Genomic DNA, 20,489 nt, shown 5'->3' on the forward strand with positions numbered 1-20,489 from the left:
CTTTAAAATAATACACACACTGGCTTGTGGGGGTCTAGGCCTACATGGGGATACTTATAAATATTTAAGAGGGAAGCCCTGACCTAACAAAAAGGTTTATTTTCACAGGCTGAAATGCAATTCTTACGCTGCTACAGTCAGGCTACACTGGTAACCTGACTATAGCAGTGATTTACACAGTCATTGCTGTGGATGGCACAAAAGGTGCTGCAATCCACTGGTGAAATTTAACAAACAACCCATGGGTACACTTTGTACCCTATACTATGGAAATATGACTAAGTTAAATATACCAAATATGAATGTGCTAACTCAGCTATGTTAAAGGAGGAGCACAAGGACTTACCTCTGGTTAGAAAGCGCAAAGTGCACAGAGTTCTAAAACCAGCAAAAATATAGGGTCCAGTAAAAGGGACAAACTCACCCATGTGAGAAAGAGCATACAGTTAAGACTTGCAAGAATGACTGAAAAATGACTGAAAAATCTTCTTTCTGGATGATGTACTAGGATAATGAGTGTTAAAAATATTTAATTATGTAAGTCTTTTACAGTGAAGCCGATAACAGGTTTTAGGTTTCCCTTCATGGTCTGGGTAGTGCAATGAGTGGCAATTCAAAGGTACACAAACTGGGCTTAAAACAAACAAATTCATTAAGCTTCCTATTACTAGACAATTTAGTCATTTTTTGAGGCACGTCCATCTTACCTTACTGTGCAGTCATCATCCAAAGAGATTTCACTACTTCGACTTAAACATTCACTGTTCCGCTGGCTTGCTGACACAGGAAGAAAATCTGCAGAACACTGGGGAAAAATGAAATACATTCGCATTTGTTCATAATATATTAGCAGCATGTTATTTGAAATCACAGCAACATTGCTTGTTATTACATATTTTAGGAGAACGGTCCATTTTAGGCTTCAATTAATCAACTGATATAACCAGGGTGTACGAAAAAGTGACCCATTCATGATCATCCGACTAAGCAGCAGTGCATGACAGATCCTCCTCAGGCACCCTCGAATCATTCAAAGAAAAACTCCTATTCCTTAATGGTAGAGTTAAGTTCTTGGCTCTACAAAAAAGGGTCATAAATTAAATACCAAGTTGGCACTTTAAACTAATGGGAGTTCAGTTTAAGGGAGTTAGCTACAGAAGTCCCACTATGCACACAATAGTGCAAAGAGCTCTTCAACAATCACAGTAGGCATGGTACAGCAGGAGGGGATTAGAGCTGTGAAAGTAAAAATATTTCCAGTAGATCTGTCCTCTGGAAGCTGGCGATATTGTTACAGTACTATTGCAAGCATATACCCAAAAATATTTGTAAAAAAAAAAAAAAAATACCCCCACCTAAACCGCGGCGTTAAGCCTGCAATAAAATTTGCAATTCAAAAATAAATTACCATCTCAATTTCCATTGAGTAGTGCAGAAGCTTCCTAGCAGACAGATGTACTTGTAACATGTATAGAAACAGGAAAATAAAGAGTTGTATTGGCACAATGGGGGATTGGGGAGCAAGGGCTTGCCCGGTCTTCCCCCCGGGGATATCAGGTGTGGATGGTGCAATCCACCACACAGGCACAGTTTCAAAGTATTTGGGTTTTGGAACAATGGCAAAAGGAAATAAAGCGGTTGGGGCTTTAAAAACATTGATGGAGAGAGGGAAAATTAATTACCAGAGGGCATTCTAGAACAGGCGTGGGTAGGCCTTAAAAGGCCTAAACAAGCCTCTGCAGCTGGGGTGGCTGCGGCAGTAATGGATTGGGCGTCGCCATCACGGAGCGGGAAGAAATTCAAAAATAAAAGTTTCGGGCCAACGGGCACGTGGCTCACCTATTTCTGAAGGTGGTTCAGTTCCTCGTTTCAGCGAGGTTTATGCGTCGTCCTTGGAGTGTGGTGCTCGATCCAGCCATCGGCTGTTGCGCCACACCGGTATGTCCGGGAGACAGCGCGTAGGATGCAGAGGCAGGGGTCAGTCAGGACTGAGTGCGGTGCACCGGGTGAGCCGCTTGGGGGCTCGTATTGCCAAAGTGCATGCGCACTATGATGTCGGCATTGTGACAGAAGGAGGACTTCTTCCTGAAGAGGGTCAGGCAGAGACCGTTGGCTGACCAGTTAGAGGAAAGTATCTGGGGGTGTAAATACTAAAATGGCCACCCCCATGTTATAGGCCGAGTCGATTCTCATTTGGGATTCAGATGGTGAAGTTAATTTGCCTGCGCAGACAGGCATGTCGGAAGTTGCATTTGCTACGCAGTTTCAGCAAAAACAAAAAGGTGGGTCATCCTGAAATGAAGGCCTATGATAAATAAAATACAGAAATGGCATGCAGAGAAGGAGAAAATGGTTCCATTGGCTTGTTCAGTTCAGCATGCATTTGGGGGAGATGTGAATAATATTGATTTGCAGCAGGAACAGGTTGAGGAGTTTACTGTGCAGAATGAAGGTTTAGAGTTACAGCACAGGGCGGCTGAGTTAGCACAGGAGGGGTGTGACATTGCACTGGGGGTTTGTGCCCCTGGGGTTTCGGCCCAACAGACGTCATCAGCAGAGAAGAGAGGAAGAGGGGGTGGTGTCTGGAACGAGCCCTCGGACTTCTAGGGAGTGGCTTGTTGAATCTGTGGATTCAGAACACAGGCAAAGTACTGAGATACCCACGACCAGCCAGGGTGCGGATTTAAAATTTGATACACATATTCCTATTCATGATGAAAGTTTGGATTAGGAGTATGAATAGGAGCTAGAAGAAGGTGAAATTTGGGAGGATAGGGAACACAGATTTCTTCAAGAAACAAAAAGGCAAGGGAGGTGCTAATTCTAACAGGGAGAGGAGTGTTGGTGTGTTGCAGGTTCCCATGCCAAGGTCGATCCTATGCGATCGGACACGCGAAACGGACTGTTGGATTAATGCTGATGGATCTCTTCTGAAAAGTGAGAACAAGAAGATTCCACTTTGTGGGCAGGGGAGTGCTACTACAAACAGGGGTGACGTTATCAGTGTACAAAAAGATGATGGTAAAGATGGTTAAGTGGCCAGAAGTGGATTCTCATACGATGAGTGAAGACATGGATGTGGCAGTTGGGGGTAGTGGGAAAAATAAGAGATTACCATACATGGGGGTGTTGATGCCTTTGGGGGCGCATCTTATTCAAACTATGAAGGAGAAAATATGCAAAGGTATGTTTTGTAGAGGTTTTCAAGTTACTGCATAGAGAGCAAGGTTCTATGGAGGAGGAATGGGAACTATCTAGGAGACCAAGAGTTTCCCACTACTATTGAGAATTAAACATCAGCATTTTTAATTTTTTGCTAGTTTATTGTGAGAAGCATTCCGAGCGATGCATGTCTCTTTTTAACTACATGGATGTTGTGCAGCGGGCCCAAATGGATAATGGAGGTTTTGGTTGGTATAGATTCGATGAAGAATTTAGGGCTCGGATGGCAATATTTCCACATAAGGAGTGGGGCAATATTGACAACGAGCTTTGGATGCAATAGTTAAGCACTTCTAAAACAGCCCTGGCACTTCATACAGCTAGTGGTCTTCCTGTCTCTTATAAGCCCTTTCAAGATCGTCCCACCCGTTGGGGGGGGGGGGGCGCAAGTATGGCTACTTCAGTTAGGGGGGCATTTCCCCAGAATGGTTTGTGCTAGTCATTATACAGAGGATCATGCACAAGATTGAAGTGCAAATTTAGACACAACTGCTCCCACTGTGGAGGTAAGCATCCCATGGTCCAGAGCTTCAGGGGAAGGCAGTGGGGTTGGCAGGCAAATGGGGAAAGGGGGGGGGGGGATAGAGGAAGGTGACAGTTTCAGCATGTGGTGGGAAAAGGGCCTTACTCCTAATAGATCTGAGATTTTACTTTATTGGCTGCAGTTTTATCCGAACAGAGAAGAGGCAAAGATGCTATATTGGGGTTTTGCATAATGATTCAGGCTGTCTTATCAAGGTCCGAGGGTGCGCAGATGGGCAAAAAATTTGAAGTCAGCATGTGCAAGGCCGGATGGTGTGTAGGAGGCTGGCCTGGCTTATAGTGGGTACCTGATGGTATTTGCACCTTGGGCCAGGTCCAGTTATCCCTTATTAGTAGAATTGAGGTGTTCTAGCAGCTTAGGCTGATAGAGGTAGCTATAGCAAAGCAGCTTAGGTTGAACTAGGAGACATGCAAAGCTCCTACTATACCACTTATATCATATAGCACTATATCATAAGAATCACAATACTCAGAGTTACTAAAAATAAAGGTACTTTATTTTAGTGACAATGTGCCAAAAACTCTCTCAGAGGATATACTCCCTTACGAGGTAAGTAAAATACACAAAATATACACACAAACCAAAATCAGGAAAGTAAACAGTTAGAAAAATAGTGCAAACACTATAGAATACAATAGGATGCAATAGGCCTAGGGGCAACACAAACCATATCCTAAGAAAGTGGAATGCGAACCACTTAGGGACCACTAGCCTAGTGTAGTGTGTAGAGGGTCACTGGGAGTGTAATAAAAACACTAAGGGTGTCCAAGATACCCCATCCCAAGACCCTGAAAAGTAGAAGTAAAGTGATACTACTTTCCCAGAAACACACTAAACCCGTGATAGGAGATTCTGAAAAGCACTTATGATGGACCTGTAAAGGAAGGGGACCAAGTCCAAGATTTACAAAAGTGTCCGGGATTTACTAAACCCCAGATGAAGGTGCAAAATGGCTGCCTCCAGATGGAAGAAGCTGAAGATTCTGCAACAACGAAAGATGCCAGGAACTTGTCCTTTGTGCAGAAGATGTCCCTTGGAGTGCTGGAGTATGCAGAGCTGTTTCTTTGGAGAAAGCCCGCAAACAAGCCTTGCTAGCTGCAAAGGTCGCGGTTGAAGAAAAAGGGTGCTGCCTGAGTCCAGGAAGGACCAGGAGGTCGCCACTTGGAAGAGGAGACAGAGGGGGCCCTCAGCAACAGAGAGCCCACACATAAGAAGGCAGCACCAGCAGAAGTACTTGAACACGGGTTCAAGAAAATTGAGCACTGCGGTCATCTCAACACTACAAAAGAGGGTCCCACGAAGCCGGTGGTCAACTCAGTGAGTTGAGCAATGCAGGACGGAGTGCTGGGGACATGGGCTATGCTGTGTACACAGGACTCCTTGCAAAAGTGCACAGAAGCCCTAGCAGCTGCAGTTCACACAGTACACAGGATTACTGTCTGGAGAGGGGAGGAAAGAAGTTACCTTCTCCAAATTTGGACAGTTGGACCACTGGACAGTCTGGGTCACTTGGGTCCACCACCTGTGTTCCAGGGGCAACGCTCGTCAGGATGAGAGGGGTCCCAGAGCACCGGTGACGCTGAAGTTTGGTGCCTGCTGGAGCAGGGGGAAGATCCCGTTGACCCCAGGGAGATACCTTTGTGGATTTCAGTGCAGGGTGAAGGCAGACAGCCCCCAGAGCATGCACCACCAGGAAACAGTCAAGAAAGCCATCAGGATTAGGCGCTACAATGTCGCTGGTAGTCTTCTTGCTACTTTGTTGCAGTTTTGCAGGCGTCCTGGAACAGTCAGCGGTCAATCCTTGGCAGAAGTCGAAGAGGGAGATGCAAAGGAACTCTGGTGAATTCTTGTAAGTCGTTCTCTGAGGAAAAACCCACAGGACCCTAAATAGCCCTCAGAGGAGGCTTGGCCACCTAGTGATGTAAGCACCTATCAGGAGGGGTCTCTGATGTCACCTGCTGGCACCGGCCACTCAGAGGCCTCCATTGTGCCAGCACACCTCTGGATTCAAGATGGCAGAAGTCTAGGACACACTGGAGGAGCTCTGGGCACCAACCCTGGGGTGGTGATGGACAGGGGAGTGGTCACTCCCCTTTCCTTTGTCCAGTTTCGCGCCTGAGCAGGGGCTTGGGGTACCCTGATCTGGTGTAGACTGGCTTATGCAAGGAGGGCACCATCTGGGCCCTTCAAAGCATTTCCAGAGGCCAGAAGAGGCTGCTCCTCTCAGGCCCTTAACACCTATTTCCAAAGGGAGAGGGTGTAACACCCTCTCTCAGAGGAAAGTCTTTGTTCTGCCTTCCTGGGACTGGGCTGCCCAGACCCCAGGAGGGCAGAAGCCTGTCTGTGGGGTGGCAGCAGCGGTAGCTGCAGCGAAAACCCCAGAGAGCTGGTTTGGCAGTACCCAGGGTCCATGGGATTGACACCCCAATACCAGATTTGGCATGGGGGGACAATTCCATGATCTTAGACATGTTACATGGTCCTATTCAGAGTTACCATTGTGAAGCTACATATTATGCACACATGTAATAGTGTCCCCGCACTCACAAAGTCCAGGGAAATTGCCCTGAACTATGTGGGGGCACCTTGGCTAATGCCAGGGTGCCCTCACACTTAGTAACTTTGCACCTAACTTTCACTAAGTGAGGGTTAGACAGATAGGGGACTTAAAAAGTACTTAAGTGCAGAGAAAAATGGCTGTGAAAAAACTTGTGCGTTATTTAACTCAGGCTGCAGTGGCAGTCCTGTCTAAGATGTGTCTGAGCTCCCTATGGGTGGCAAAAGAAATGCTGCAGCCCATAGGGATCTCCTGGAACCCCAATACCCTGGGTACCTAGGTACCATATACTAGGGAATTATAATCGAGTTCCAGTGTGCCAATTAGAATTGGTGAAAATGGTCACTAGCCTATAGTGACAATTTTAAAGGCAGAAGCACTGAGGTTCTGGTTAGCAGGGCATCAGTGACATAGTTAGTCACTACACAGATACACACATTCAGGCCACAAACTATGAGCACTGGGGTCCTGGCTAGCAGGATCCCAGTGAGACAGGCAAAAACAAACTTACATACATGTGAGAAATAGGGGTAACATGCCAGGCAAGATGGTACTTTCCTACATGTTGTGAAGGTGAAAGAATTCAAGGCAGGCATAGTGGGGCCATTAATCTCACTATTTCACCATTGGGAATGGTTGAGAAGAAACAGCCGGGTGAGTTTCGATTGATTCATCACCTATCATGGACTATGGGTGAGTCAGTCAACGACTTCATTGCACTGGAGGATTCTATAGTTCATCACTCGTCAGTTGACGAAGCAATTTGCCTAGTTGAAAGGTGTGGTAGGAATGTGCTGATGGGAAAGCTAGATATTCCGTCTGCTTTTAGAATGTTGCCAGTCCATCCTGAGGATTTTTCATTGTTGGGTATTGTAGGAAAGTACCATCTTGCCTGGCATGTTACCCCCATATTTCACTGTATATATGTTGTTTTAGTTGTATGTGTCACTGGGACCCTGCCAGCCAGGGCCCCATTGTGCCCTGGATGTGTTACCTTTGTTATGACTAACTGTCTCACTGAGGCTCTGCTAATCAGAACCTCAGTGGTTATGCTCTCTCATTTCTTTCCAAATTGTCACTAACAGGCTAGTGACCAATTTACATTGGCATACTGGAACACCCTTATAATTCCCTAGTATATGGTACTGAGGTACCCAGGGTATTGGGGTTCCAGGAGATCCCTATGGGCTGCAGCATTTCTTTTGCCACCCATAGGGAGTTCTGACAATTTTTACACAGGCCTGCCACTGCAGCCTGAGTGAAATAACGTCCACGTTATTTCACAGCCATTTTACACTGCACTTAAGTAACTTATAAGTCACCTATATGTCTAACCTTTACCTGGTAAAGGTTGGGTGCTAAGTTACTTAGTGTGTGGGCACCCTGGCACTAGCCAAGGTGCCCCCACATTGTTCAGGGCCAATTCCCCGGACTGTGAGTGCGGGGACACCATTACACGCGTGCACTACATATAGGTCAATACCTATGTGTAGCTTCACAATGGTAACTCCGAATATGGCCATGTAACATGTCTATGATCATGGAATTGCCCCCTCAATGCCATCCTGACATTGTTGGCACAATCCCATGATCCCACGGGTCTCTAGCACAGACCCGGGTACTGCCAAACTGCCTTTTCAGGGGTTTCACTGCAGCTGCTGCTGCTGCCAACACCTCAGACAGGTTTCTGCCCTCCTGGGGTCCAGCCAGGCTTGGCCCAGGAAGGCAGAACAAAGGACTTCCTCAGAGAGGGTGTTACACCCTCTCCCTTTGGAAAAAGGTGTCAGGGCTGGGGAGGAGTAGCCGCCCCCAGCCTCTGGAAATGCTTTCATGGGCACAGATGGTGCCCATTTCTGCATAAGCCAGCCTACACCGGTTCAGGGACCCCTCAGCCCTGCTCTGGCGCGAAACTGGACAAAGGAAAGGGGAGTGACCACTCCCCTGACCTGCACCTCCCCTGGGAGGTGCCCAGAGCTCCTCCAGTGTGCTCCAGACCTCTGCCATCTTGGAAACAGAGGTGCTGCTGGCGCACTGGACTGCTCTGAGTGGCCAGGGCCAGCAGGTGACGTCAGAGACTCCTTCTGATAGGCTCCTTCAGGTGTTGCTAGCCAATCCTCTCTCCTAGGTAGCCAAACCCTCTTTTCTGGCTATTTAGGGTCTCAGCTTTGGGAAATTCCTTAGATAACGAATGCAAGAGCTCATCCGAGTTCCTCTGCATCTCTCTCTTCACCTTCTGCCAAGGAATCGACTGCTGACCGCGCTGGAAGCCTGCAAAACTGCAACAAACGACTTACTGCGACACTGTAACGCTGATCCAGCCGCCTTCTTGACTGTTTTCCTGGTGGTGCATGCTGTGGGGGTAATGTGCCTCCTCTCTGCACTAGAAGCTCCGAAGAAATCTCCTGTGGGTCGACGGAATCTTCCCCCTGCAACCGCAGGCACCAAAGAACTGCATCACCGGTCCTCTGGGTCTCCTCTCAGCACGACGAGCGAGGTCCCTTGAACTCAGCAACTCTGTCCAAGTGACTCCCACAGTCCAGTGACTCTTCAGTCCAAGTTTGGTGGAGGTAAGTCCTTGCCTCCCCACGCCAGACTGCATTGCTGGGAACTGCGTGTTTTGCAGCTACTCCGGCTCCTGTGCACTCCACGAAGATTTCCTTTGTGCACAGCCAAGCCTGGGTCCACGGCACTCTAACCTGCATTGCACGACCTCCTGAGTTGTCCTCCGGTGGCGTGGGACTCTCTTGTGCAACTTCGGGTGAGCACAGTTTCACTCCACTTCGTAGTGCCTGTTTCGGCACTTCTGCGGGTGCTGCCTGCTTCTGAGAGGGCTCCTTGTCTTGCTGGGCACCCCCTCTGTCCCCTGACGCAATTGGCGACATCCTGGTCCCTCCTGGGCCACAGCAGCATCCAAAAACCCTAACCGCGACCCTTGCAGCTAGCAAGGCTTGTTTACGGTCTTTCCACAGGAAAACCCTTCTGCACGACTCTTCACGACGTGGGACATCCGTCCTCCAAAGGGGACGTTTCTAGCCCTTGTCGTTCTTGCAGAAACCTCAGCTTCTTTGCACCCACAGCTGGCATTTCCTGGGCATCTGCCCACTCTCAACTTGATCGTGACTTTTGGACTTGGTCCCCTTGTTCCACAGGTACCCTCGTCTGGAAATCCATTGTTGTTGCATTGCTGGTTTTGGTCTTTCCTGCAGAATTCCCCTATCACGACTTCTGTGCTCTTTGGGGAACTTTAGTGCACTTTGCACTCACTTTTCAGGGTCTTGGGGTGGGCTATTTTTCTAACCCTCACTGTTTCCTTACAGTCCCAGCGACCCTCTACAAGGTCACATAGGTTTGGGGTCCATTTGTGGTTCGCATTCCACTTTTGGAGTATATGGTTTGTGTTGCCCCTATCCCTATGTGTCCCCATTGCATCCTATTGTAACTATACATTGTTTGCACTGTTTTCTAATACTATACTGCATATTTTTGGTATTGTGTACATATATCTTGTGTATATTTGTTATCCTCATACTGAGGGTACTCACTGAGATACTTTGGCATATTGTCATAAAAATAAAGTACCTTTATTTTTAGTATATCTGTGTATTGTGTTTTATGATATTGTGCATATGACACTAGTGGTACTGTAGGAGCTTCACTCGTCCCCTAGTTCAGCCTAAGCTGCTCTGCTAAGCTACCTTTTCTATCAGCCTAAGCTGCTAGACACCCCTATACACTAATAAGGGATACCTGGGCCTGGCGCAAGGTGTAAGTACCCCTTGGTACTCACTACAAGCCAGTCCAGCCTCCTACAGGTATGCAATTTGATAACATGATATTTGTTGATAGAATGCTGCCAATGAGTTGTTTGGTGTCTTGTTCTTTATTTGAAACTTTGTTGTTTTTGCAGTGGTTTTTTCAACAGAAGACACTACTTGGATTTCTTTTTGGTGGGTGACGCAGGTTCAAATGTATGTGCAACTGCTCTTGTGGATTTTGATGGCTGTATGATGGAGATAAGAGTGCCCTTGCTCTTGAAAAGGGTGAAGGTCCAGCTACTATTGTTACTTTTCTTGGGATTTAATTGGATTCAGAGAAGTTCATTTACCGGTGGAGAAGGTGCAAAGATTTGATTGTTTTGTACTCCAAGGATAAGTTGGAGCTGCGACAGGTGCAGGCTTTGTTGGGCCATTTGAATTTCGCTTGCCAGGTTGTAAGCGTTGGGAGAGCTTTTTGTAGACTACTGTTTTGCAGTGAGAGTGACAGTTTTGCCACATCACAGAATTCGGCTTCAGGCTGCTAATAAAGCAGACTTAAAGATGTGTATTTGTTTTTGAAGAATTTCAATGGAGTGAGCATGCTGTTGGGGGTTGAGGACGAATTGTATTGGCATGTGCAGATTTTTTCTGATGCTGCAGGTGCGCATGGCTTTGGTGTTTTTTGGGATGGCCATTGGACGGCTGATCAGTGACACGGAGGCTGGAGGGCAGCACACCATAGCATTGCCTTTTTGGAGTTCTTTCCCCTAGTAGTTTCTCTCGTTTTGTGTGGGAAAATCCATGAGGAACTGGCGAGTTGTTTACAATGCTGATAACCAGATGGTGGTTTATCTGGTGAATTCTCAAAAAGCGAAGGATGAGACTGTTTTGAAGTTATTGAGGGTGTTCCTGCTTTTATTGTATGAAAATACATTATTTTGTTTGAGGCTTGCTATGTGCATGGAGTGAATAACGATATAGCTGATGCACTCGCTTATTTGCAGTGGCAGAGATTCAGTTAACTAGCACGGGGAGCGGATTTGATGAAGACGCCAATTCCAGTGGAGCTCTGGGATCTAGAAATGTGAGGATATTATTACATTTGCTTTGTCAATCTATTGCTACTTCTACCTTGCGGTCTTATTACAGGGCTTGGGCTGAGTTTTTTGAGTTGGGGGCAGGAAGAGGAACTGATGGTCCCCATATGTTTTGGTTTAGAATGGAGGATGCAGTTCGTTTCATAATGGCTCAAATAGATAAGGGCCTTACAGCAGTAACCATCTCAGGTAAACTTGTGGGTGGGTCTTTTTTTGGTAAGTATTTTTGGGGTTATGATCCTATACAAGGGGAAATTTGTAGGAGGTTGGTGGCTGGTTGGACGAGGGGAGGTGGGGGTGTGCTGTTAGATCGTAGGCGTCCCATTTCTAAGTTTATGCTGCAAGACATTTTGTGTGTATTGGTTCAGATTTGTTACTCCGATTGGGAGGTAGCTTTGTTATCTTTGTCTAGGTCATGGTTATACTATGGGGCTTTTATAGTTTGAGTTATTAAGCAATAGGGGTTTCAGCGGTGTACGGCGTTCTCAGGTAAGTTGGGTTCATGGGGGTTTGATGCTGTGGTTGTTTTCATCTAATACAAATAAAATTTCTAAGGGTAGGGAAGTAATGTTAAAACCTACTGTCAAGCCAGTTTGTCCAATTGCATTGTTGATCTGTTTTTTCATCTGCATTTTTGCCTGCAGGAAGTGAATATTTTTTTTTCACGAGGATGGTTAATTTCTAAATTCTTTCCAGTTGTTAGCAGTCTTGAGATCCGCTTTGGTTAAGTTGGGGTTATCATAGAATGTATATGGTATGCATTCTTTTCATATTGGAGCAGCTACGGATGCGAGAAGATAGGAGCGAACAGTGGATTATGGAGGCAGGGCGATGAAAGTCCCAATGTTTTAAGATATACATGGGGGCGTTGGTTGATGTGTGGTATTTTGTTTTAGCATCACAATTCTTTGGGTAATTTTCTTTTTCTTTTTAGGTTATGTGGTTGGTCCACAGTCACAAGGATCCCGTGTGGATCGTTGGGCATTCATTCATCCGTTGGGCGGGTAAACAAGCGGATTCACTGCCTTTTGGGAGACAGTTGGGTTTTGATGGTGTAAGGGTTAAGGTTTCTTGGGTAGGAAAGAGTGGATTGAGGTGGGGTGAGCTTTTAGCCATTCTTTCAGCAAGATTAGTAGGTGAGTTTTGTCCTGATTTGTTGGTTTTGCATTTGGGTGGAAATGGCTTGGTGCAGTTGTTAGGGATACGTCTTTTGAGAGCTATGAAATTGGATTTGGCTAGGCTGAATGGTAGTTGGTCAGGCACTTATAACTTATGGACGGAACTTGTTCCAAGGAGATTTTTGGAGAGGTGCTCAGAATTTTGAGGGGATTGAGAAACAGCGGAAAAAGGTCAATAGGGGAAATGAGGGGTTTCTGTAGGCAACGGGGTATTTCTGTGTTGCAGCATTCTGAAATTGTGCATATGGATGCATCATTATACAGGCAGGATGGAGTACATCTTTTGTTTTTACATCTTCGAGTTGAGGATTAAGATTGCAGAGCTGCTAGGTGAAAGTTTGTGGGATCGGTGATCCTTTAGGTGTTGTGGGTGGGGGAGGCAAACACCTTCGGGTTTTCCTGGGTTGGCGGAGAAGAGATACATTTTAGTGGTTGGGAGAGGGTATGGAAACACCAAGATGAGAGGGCAAGGATATTGAGAAGGTTCAAAGAGATGGAGGGGCAAGGGGAACACGAAGGGGACACCAGGGCACAGGGGTACTGGTTTTGGGTCAAGGTGATATTGGGGAAGGACAATGGATTTTAATAGAGGGTGGGGTTAGGTGGATTTATGATTTATTAGTGAGGTCATGAATTAGTTTTGTTAGGCTTTATGCCAAGGTTGTTTTTAGTGTTACCAGACCTGTTCTACTAAGCAGCCTTTTACCTCTTATTTAGTTGCAGCACATTTTATTGTGCCGTTTTGACCCGAAGGAAATATACTATTGGTTTTGAATTACTGTTGGCTTCAGAGGAGCAGAAGTGGTTTGTGATAAGATCCTGAAAAAAGCAGCATTTGTCTCACTTTACTCCGGTTCTAACTACTTTGAATCATCTGCCAGAGGCACCTTTTTTTTTTTTCTTTTTTTTTTTTAAACCCCACCTAAACCTCGGACCTTCCCCCCCTCCCATCTCTCTCATAGTCCGCATTCATGCACCAACAATTCATTCTCCCCATCAATTATTTGGCACCAGTGTGACAGAGCCGAGTTCTGGGTGAGTTGGGGGGAGAAGAGGAAATTAGTGTGTTCAGAGGCCAATCATTGTTGTGAGATAATGAGCCTGGGACTAACCTGTTAACACAAAAGGGACTACCGACTGCCTTGCTTTATTCACCAGCAAAACATGGTGCTTTATATTGGATTTGTATCAAGAGATCTGAATAGGGTTTTGAAAAACTGTTCTGGATGAGGTAGTAAAGAGGTATCCTACCAAGTGTGACGGACGTGTTTGAACAGAGCTTTGTAAAGAATGTCTGAATGGTGCTTTGCAGAAGTTGACCTGGCTAGATGTTCTGGGTGGTCAATAGATTAAGTGAGGTAGACTGCAGGGGGTCTGGATGTGGCTTTGGAGAAGTTTCTCTTTGAGAGCTTTGCACTTTGAATTTGGGTGGAAAATTCTGACTATTCGGTACAGGAGTTTGTACTGTAGGTTCAGGATACCACTTTGCAGAGAAATTCTGGATGTCTTTTTGATGAGGCGACCTCGATGGGGCTTGTCCCCCAGTGTATTTCCCAACATTGATTTAGTAAGTCTCCTAACCAGTGGCTTGATCCATCCCCTTAGAGAGTATGTTGGGGAGGGGGCGCCTACTATTTCGCTCGGGGGGGAAATCGGCATAAAGTTTGAAGACCATTGCCCTAGAGGTACTCTGATGCAACCAGCTATACTGCAGTACCGGCTACGAACAAGTTAGATCCAGCAGCATTCCAACCAGACTCCAAAGCCCCACACAAAGATTTTTTTTTAAAAACATACACACACACACACAGCTCAGCACACGAAGACCTGTGAAGGATAGGGCTTCAACAGGGCATGGAAATAAACCTACGTTAAGAGTCATGCTGTCAGACGGCTCACTGAGGGAAGCGGGCTGCCAGTTTCTGCATTTGTACTCGAGTCAGAGTGCACGATGTGCAGAAGGAGGAAAGTAGAGGGCCTGCGGCGCATTTGCCAGCTAGGAGGGGGCTGGTGTACCACAAGGAGCCATCCAGCACCAATCTGGACGATTTTGCACCTGTGCCTCTGATATTCAGAGGAGCTGCACGCATCAGTGCCCCACAGTCTGCTCTTTGTAGCATGGGGGTGTGGCAGTTCAAGAAAAAAAATAAAGAGGTATCCTTGCATTTTGTCTGGAAATGGATGGTCACACTACCATGCCAAATGAACGAGTTACTTACCTTCGGTAACGACTTTTCTGGTGGATACATTAACTACCTGTGGATTCCTCACCTAATGAATACTCCCATGGCGCCAGCATTCGACGGAAATCTTCTTACTAGTCTCTGCACGTCGACGAGGACGTCACTCTTGCCCACGCGACGCCGTCTGACGTCATACAGGCAATAAGAGGTCCTCGCCGACGTGCCGATGACAGTACCAACATTTTTTACGTGCATGAGAATAATAATAACCCAATGTAATGAAAGAGCAAAGCAACATCTCTTAATATTGTAAATCACACAACTTTGCAATAAAATAGCTGTAGATTTAATATAACCTTCTTTTTTTTTTTAACAAATAAATATATTTATACATACGAATCATGTATATACACAATATATATAGATTTATATATAAATATACACATATATACAAATATCATATATGCAAAATGTATTGCAACTTTGAAGACCAAAAGGAGCACACTCAAGGATTGCTTGGAGAGACCAAAAAGGCAACGGGGAGGCGGGTGGGACCGTGAGGAATCCACAGGTAGCTAATGTATCCACCAGAAAAGTCGTTACCGAAGGTAAGTAACTCGTTCTTCTGATGGATACAACTACCTGTGGATTCCTCACCTAATGAATAGAGTCCCAAAGCAGTACCACGCCCGGCGGTGGGTGCCTAAATGGTCAAACCAAGAAATCCTGCAGCACTGACCGTGCAAAATGACCGTCCCTTCTGACCTCAGAGTCCAAACAGTAATGTTTCACAAAAGTGTGAAGGGACGACCAAGTTGCGGCCTTGCAGATGTCGACCACAGGAACACCCCTGGCCAAGGCCGAAGAGGCCGACTTAGCTCTGGTGGAATGAGCTCTAATGCCCTCAGGCGGATCCTTCTTTGCCAAAGAGTAACAGATTTTAATGCAAAGAACAACCCACCTGGAGAGTGTTCTCTTGTGGACTGCCTTTCCTCTCCTCTTGCCCACGTATCCGACAAACAGCTTATCCTCCAGCCTGATATCCTTCATTCTGTCGATATAGAAGCTCAACGCCCTTTTTGGGTCCAGGCGATGTAGTCTTTCTTCCTCCTTTGAAGGATGAGGCGGAGGATAAAACGTGGACAAAGTAATTGTCTGAGCCAAATGGAAGGGTGAAACAACCTTCGGAAGGAAAGCAGCCTTGGTCCTCAACACCACCTTATCCCCATAAAACGTTATATAAGGGGGTTTAACCGATAAGGCCTGCAACTCACTCACTCTCCTTGCAGATGTTATAGCTACCAGGAATACTGTTTTAATAACCAAATACCTTAAAGGGCAAGAATGCATAGGCTCAAAAGGGGACCCCATAAGGAAAGTCAGGACCAAGGACAAATCCCATTGAGGCATAACGAATGGTTTTGGAGGATATTGATTCAGAAGACCTTTCAAGAATCTGAGAACAATAGGGGATTTAAATAACGACGGTTGGTCTGGAAGACAAATGAAGGCTGACAAGGCCGACAAATAACCCTTAATGGTAGCCACTGCACAACCTTTCTGCGCTAGAGACAAAACATGTGACAGATGAGCATGTAAGGGATCAATCTGTCTCTCTCCACACCACATAACAAATTTAGACCACCTATTAGCGTAGATAGATTTAGTGGAGTGTCGCCTGGCCGCTAAGATAACATCCACTACATCAGGCGGGAGAGAGAAGGAACTCAGGTTGCCCCGTTCAATCTCCAAGCATGTAGGTGCAGACTCTGGAGGTTGGGGTGTAAAACCTGCCCCTGCGACTGCGAGAGGAGGTCTGCCCTGAGAGGGAGACGGAGCGGAGGGCACAGTGAGAGTTGGAGAAGGTCGGAGTACCATACCCTCCTTGGCCAATCCGGAGCTATTAAGATGACTTGGGCCCGGTCTTGGCGAATTTTCCTCAACACTCGAGGAATCAAGGGTATGGGGGGAAACGTGTAAAGCAACTGGTCGCACCAGGTTATCTGAAACGCGTCCCCCAACGCTCCCTGCATCGGATACTGGAGGCTGCAGAATAACGGGCAATGCGCGTTCTCCCGAGTGGCAAACAGATCTATCCGAGGAAACCCCCACATCTGGAAGATTAAACAGACTTGATCTGGATGGATGACGCCACTCGTGGTCTGCCGAGAATTGGCGACTGAGACTGTCCGCACGTACATTCAAGACCCCGGCCAGATGATTTGCCACCAAGCAAATCTGATGGTCCTTTGCCCAGGACCATAGCCGAAGAGCTTCTCTGCAGAGAAGGTACGACCCTACTCCTCCCTGTTTGTTTATGTACCACATCGTGGTAGTATTGTCCGTCAGGACCTGTACCGACTGACCACGAAGGGATGGGAGGAAGGCCTTGAGAGCCAAACGTACAGCCCGTAACTCCAACAGATTGATATGAAACACCTGTTCCTCTGGAGACCAAAGCCCTTTGATCTCCAGATCCCCCAGATGAGCTCCCCATCCTAGGGTGGAAGCATCCGTTATTACAGTGGCCACTGGTGGCGACTGCGCGAACGGCTTTCCCTGTGAAAGATTGTTGCCCGCAATCCACCACTTCAATTCCACAGCAGCATCTCTGGAGATCTTGACAGTACCTTCTAAATCTCCCTTGTGTTGAGACCACTGCCTTCGGAGGCACCACTGAAGAGCCCTCATGTGCCAGCGAGCATGCGTGACCAACAGAATGCAGGAGGCGAACAGACCGAGCAGACGAAGGACCTTGAGGACTGGAACTACCGCTCCATTTCGAAACATTGGAACCAATTCCTGAATATCTGGAATCCGCTGAGGCGGAGGAAAGGCTCGACTCAATGTTGTATCCAGTACTGCCCCTATGAACAGGAGGCGCTGAGAGGGCTCCAGGTGAGATTTGGGCACATTCACCGAAAAGCCCAGGTCGAACAACAACTGGGTTGTTGACTGCAGATGATGCAACACAAGCTCCGGGGACTTGGCTTTGATCAACCAGTCGTCCAAGTAAGGGAATACTGCTATCCCCTTCCTTCTGAGCTCCGCCGCAACCACTGACATCACCTTTGTGAAGACTCGAGGTGCTGAAGTAAGACCAAACGGGAGGACCGCAAACTGATAGTGCTGCGACCCTACCACAAACCGGAGATACTTCCTGTGCGACTTGAGTATCGGGATATGAAAGTAAGCATCCTGCAAGTCGACAGACACCATCCAATCTTCCTTGTTCAACGCCAAAAGCACCTGTGCTAGGGTCAGCATCTTGAACTTTTCCTGTTTGAGGAACCAATTCAAGATCCTCAGATCCAGGATTGGTCTCAACTGACCATCCTTTTTGGGAATCAGGAAGTATCTTGAGTAACAACCTCGACCCTTTTCCTGCTCTGGGACCAACTCTACCGCGCCCTTTGAAAGGAGGACTTGAACCTCCTGTTCTAGCAACAGGAGGTGTTCTTCTGAACAATAAGATGGGCGGGGCGGGATCTCCCGATAGGGAAGGGCGTAGCCTTTTCCCACAATGCCGAGAACCCAAGTGTCCGTTGTGATAGACTTCCACTTGTGGAGAAAATGCTGTAATCTTCCCCCTACAGGAGAGGAGTGAGTGGGAAACGGTGGAAGCCTAAGGCTGCTTCCCCTGCTGCACCCCTCCAGAGGACGAGGAAGAGGCAGAGTGCTGTTGAGAGGCTCCTCTGGTACGGACCCCTCCCCCTCCCTCTAAATGACCTATAGGGGAGGGAAGAGGCGGGTTGCTGGAACCTCCCCCGAAAGGAAGAGGAATAAGAGCCACGCCCAAATCCCCGAAACCTCCTGAAAATTCTAGAAGAGGCAGAGGAAGAAGGAGCTTGCAGTCCTAACGATTTGGCTGTGGCTCTGCTCTCCTTAAATCGTTCCAAGGCTGAATCTGCCTTGGCTCCAAACAGTCTGTCCCCATCAAACGGGAGGTCCAGCAGGGTCGACTGCACATCCGCAGAGAACCCTGAGTTTCGGAGCCAGGCCTGTCTTCTTGCCACCACAGCCGTGCCCATCGCCCTGGCCACCGAGTCGGTCGTGTCCAGCCCAGACTGGATAATCTGGGTCGCGGCAGCCTGGGCGTCCGAGACCACATCCAAGAGACCCTGGGGAAGCTCCGTAAATGAAGACGAAATATCATCCATCAGCGCATGGATGTACCTCCCCAGAATGCACGTTGCGTTGGTGGCCTTCAACGCCAAACTGCATGACGAAAATATTTTCTTGGACTGCGCATCCAGTTTCGTGGAGTCTCTGTCTCCAGGCACCGTCGGGAAGGAACCAGGCGCTGACTTTGAGGAACAGGAGGCTTGCACCACCAAGCTCTCCGGCGTAGGGTGTCTAGAGAGAAAGCCAGGGTCAGATGGTGCAGCTCGATACCTCCTGGCCACAGCCCTATGAACGGCCGAGGAAGACACCGGCTTCTTCCACACCTCCAACACCGGATCCAGCAAAGCCTCATTAAATGGCAAGAGAGGCTCAGCTGCAGCAGAGGCCGGATGCAATACCTCTGTCAGCAAATTCTGCTTCGCCTCTGCCACCGGCAAAGGCAGGTCCAAAAAGCTCGCTGCCTTCCTCACCACAGCATGAAAGGAAGCAGCCTCCTCCGTATATTCCCCTGGAGATGAAAGGTCCCACTCAGGGGAAGTGTCTAGCCCACTGGCTGTATCCAGACCATGCAGTCCGTCTCCAGAGTCCTCAATCTCTCCCTCCTCTAGGACTCGCTGGTACTCTTGCTCTTCTAAAAGACGGAGAGCACGCCTCCTCGAATGAAGTCTCTCCTCGATACGCGGAGTCGACATGGCCTCCGCCGACGTCGAAGAACGGCGCCGATCTCCAGAAGCATCTGACGCCGCGTCCGGCGCCACAGGCAGCTTCGGCGCCGAGGCAGGAGCCGGAGGACGAGGTCTTGGAGCCGATGGACCAACCGGAGTCACAGGGCAAAATCTTGACTTCGACGGAGGGGCAACCTCCGGGGCCGAAACATCCGAAGCCACCGGAGCGGCCACCGACGCCGGCACCGGCGCCGAGCCCACATTCCCAAAAGGGAGAAAGGGCATAAAGGGTGCCGGCCGAAGAGGCGCAGGATCACCCAATGAAAAGGCCAAGGGCCCCGAAGGACCAGCCGGAGCAGCTCCTGGAGCCATCTGCTGAAAGATGGTATACATCGCATTAAGAAACGCGGTACTATCGGCTCCAGGAGTGGGAAAAGCCGGATACTGGGGTGCCTGGATCGAGGGCGACCCCGACGCCGGCCTCGACGTCTGCGACGCCGGAGAAAAACACAAGAGGCTGCACCACCTCAATCACCGACGCCTGACCAGGCGAAGTCGGTGACGCCGGAGAGGGCAACGGCGTCGAAGGATGCGGCGTGACCGTGGGGCTGACCTCCCAAGTCTTCCGACGCCGAGCCGAAGGTGACCTCGAACGAGACTCCTTGCTGGAATGAGGTCGTGAGTCTCTACGGCGCCGGGAGTCTCGATGACGCCGGTGAGACCTTGGCGAAGAAGACTTCTTATGATGTTTCTCCTTCTTCTTTGACTTTGCCATGAATAACTTGGCCTCACGCTCTTTGAGGGCCTTCGGATTCATGTGTTGACATGAATCGCAAGTCGAGACGTCGTGGTCGGAGCTCAAACACCATAGACAGTCGGAGTGAGGATCTGTAACTGACATCTTGCCCCCACACTCTCGACAGGGCTTGAAACCAGACTTCCTCTGAGACATTATTACCGCAGAGAAGACTACGCAGCAGACAATACACTGTAACCACGAAGGTAACAGTAGCTCCCTCGAAGATAACCGTTTCGAATGCACAGAAAAAAGGGAACGGTCATCGGCACGTCGGCGAGGACCTCTCATTGCCTGTATGACGTCAGACGGCGTCGCGTGGGCAAGAGTGACGTCCTCGTCGACGTGCAGAGACTAGTAAGAAGAT

The 20,489-nt window shown here is 48.1% G+C and overlaps 1 protein-coding gene across 1 annotated transcript in view; it reads right to left on the reverse strand.

Moving 5' to 3' along the window:
- Positions 1-20,489, reverse strand: part of SGO2 (shugoshin 2) — a 266,669-nt gene that overhangs the window by 198,029 nt on the left and 48,151 nt on the right. The window contains exon 5 of the mRNA XM_069225946.1: positions 708-805. Within this exon, the coding sequence (XP_069082047.1) occupies positions 708-805 (98 nt within the window). The remainder of the gene's footprint in view (positions 1-707; positions 806-20,489) is intronic.

Source organism: Pleurodeles waltl, chromosome 3_1 (assembly GCF_031143425.1).
Source record: "Pleurodeles waltl isolate 20211129_DDA chromosome 3_1, aPleWal1.hap1.20221129, whole genome shotgun sequence".
NCBI classification, from domain to species: domain Eukaryota; kingdom Metazoa; phylum Chordata; class Amphibia; order Caudata; family Salamandridae; genus Pleurodeles; species Pleurodeles waltl.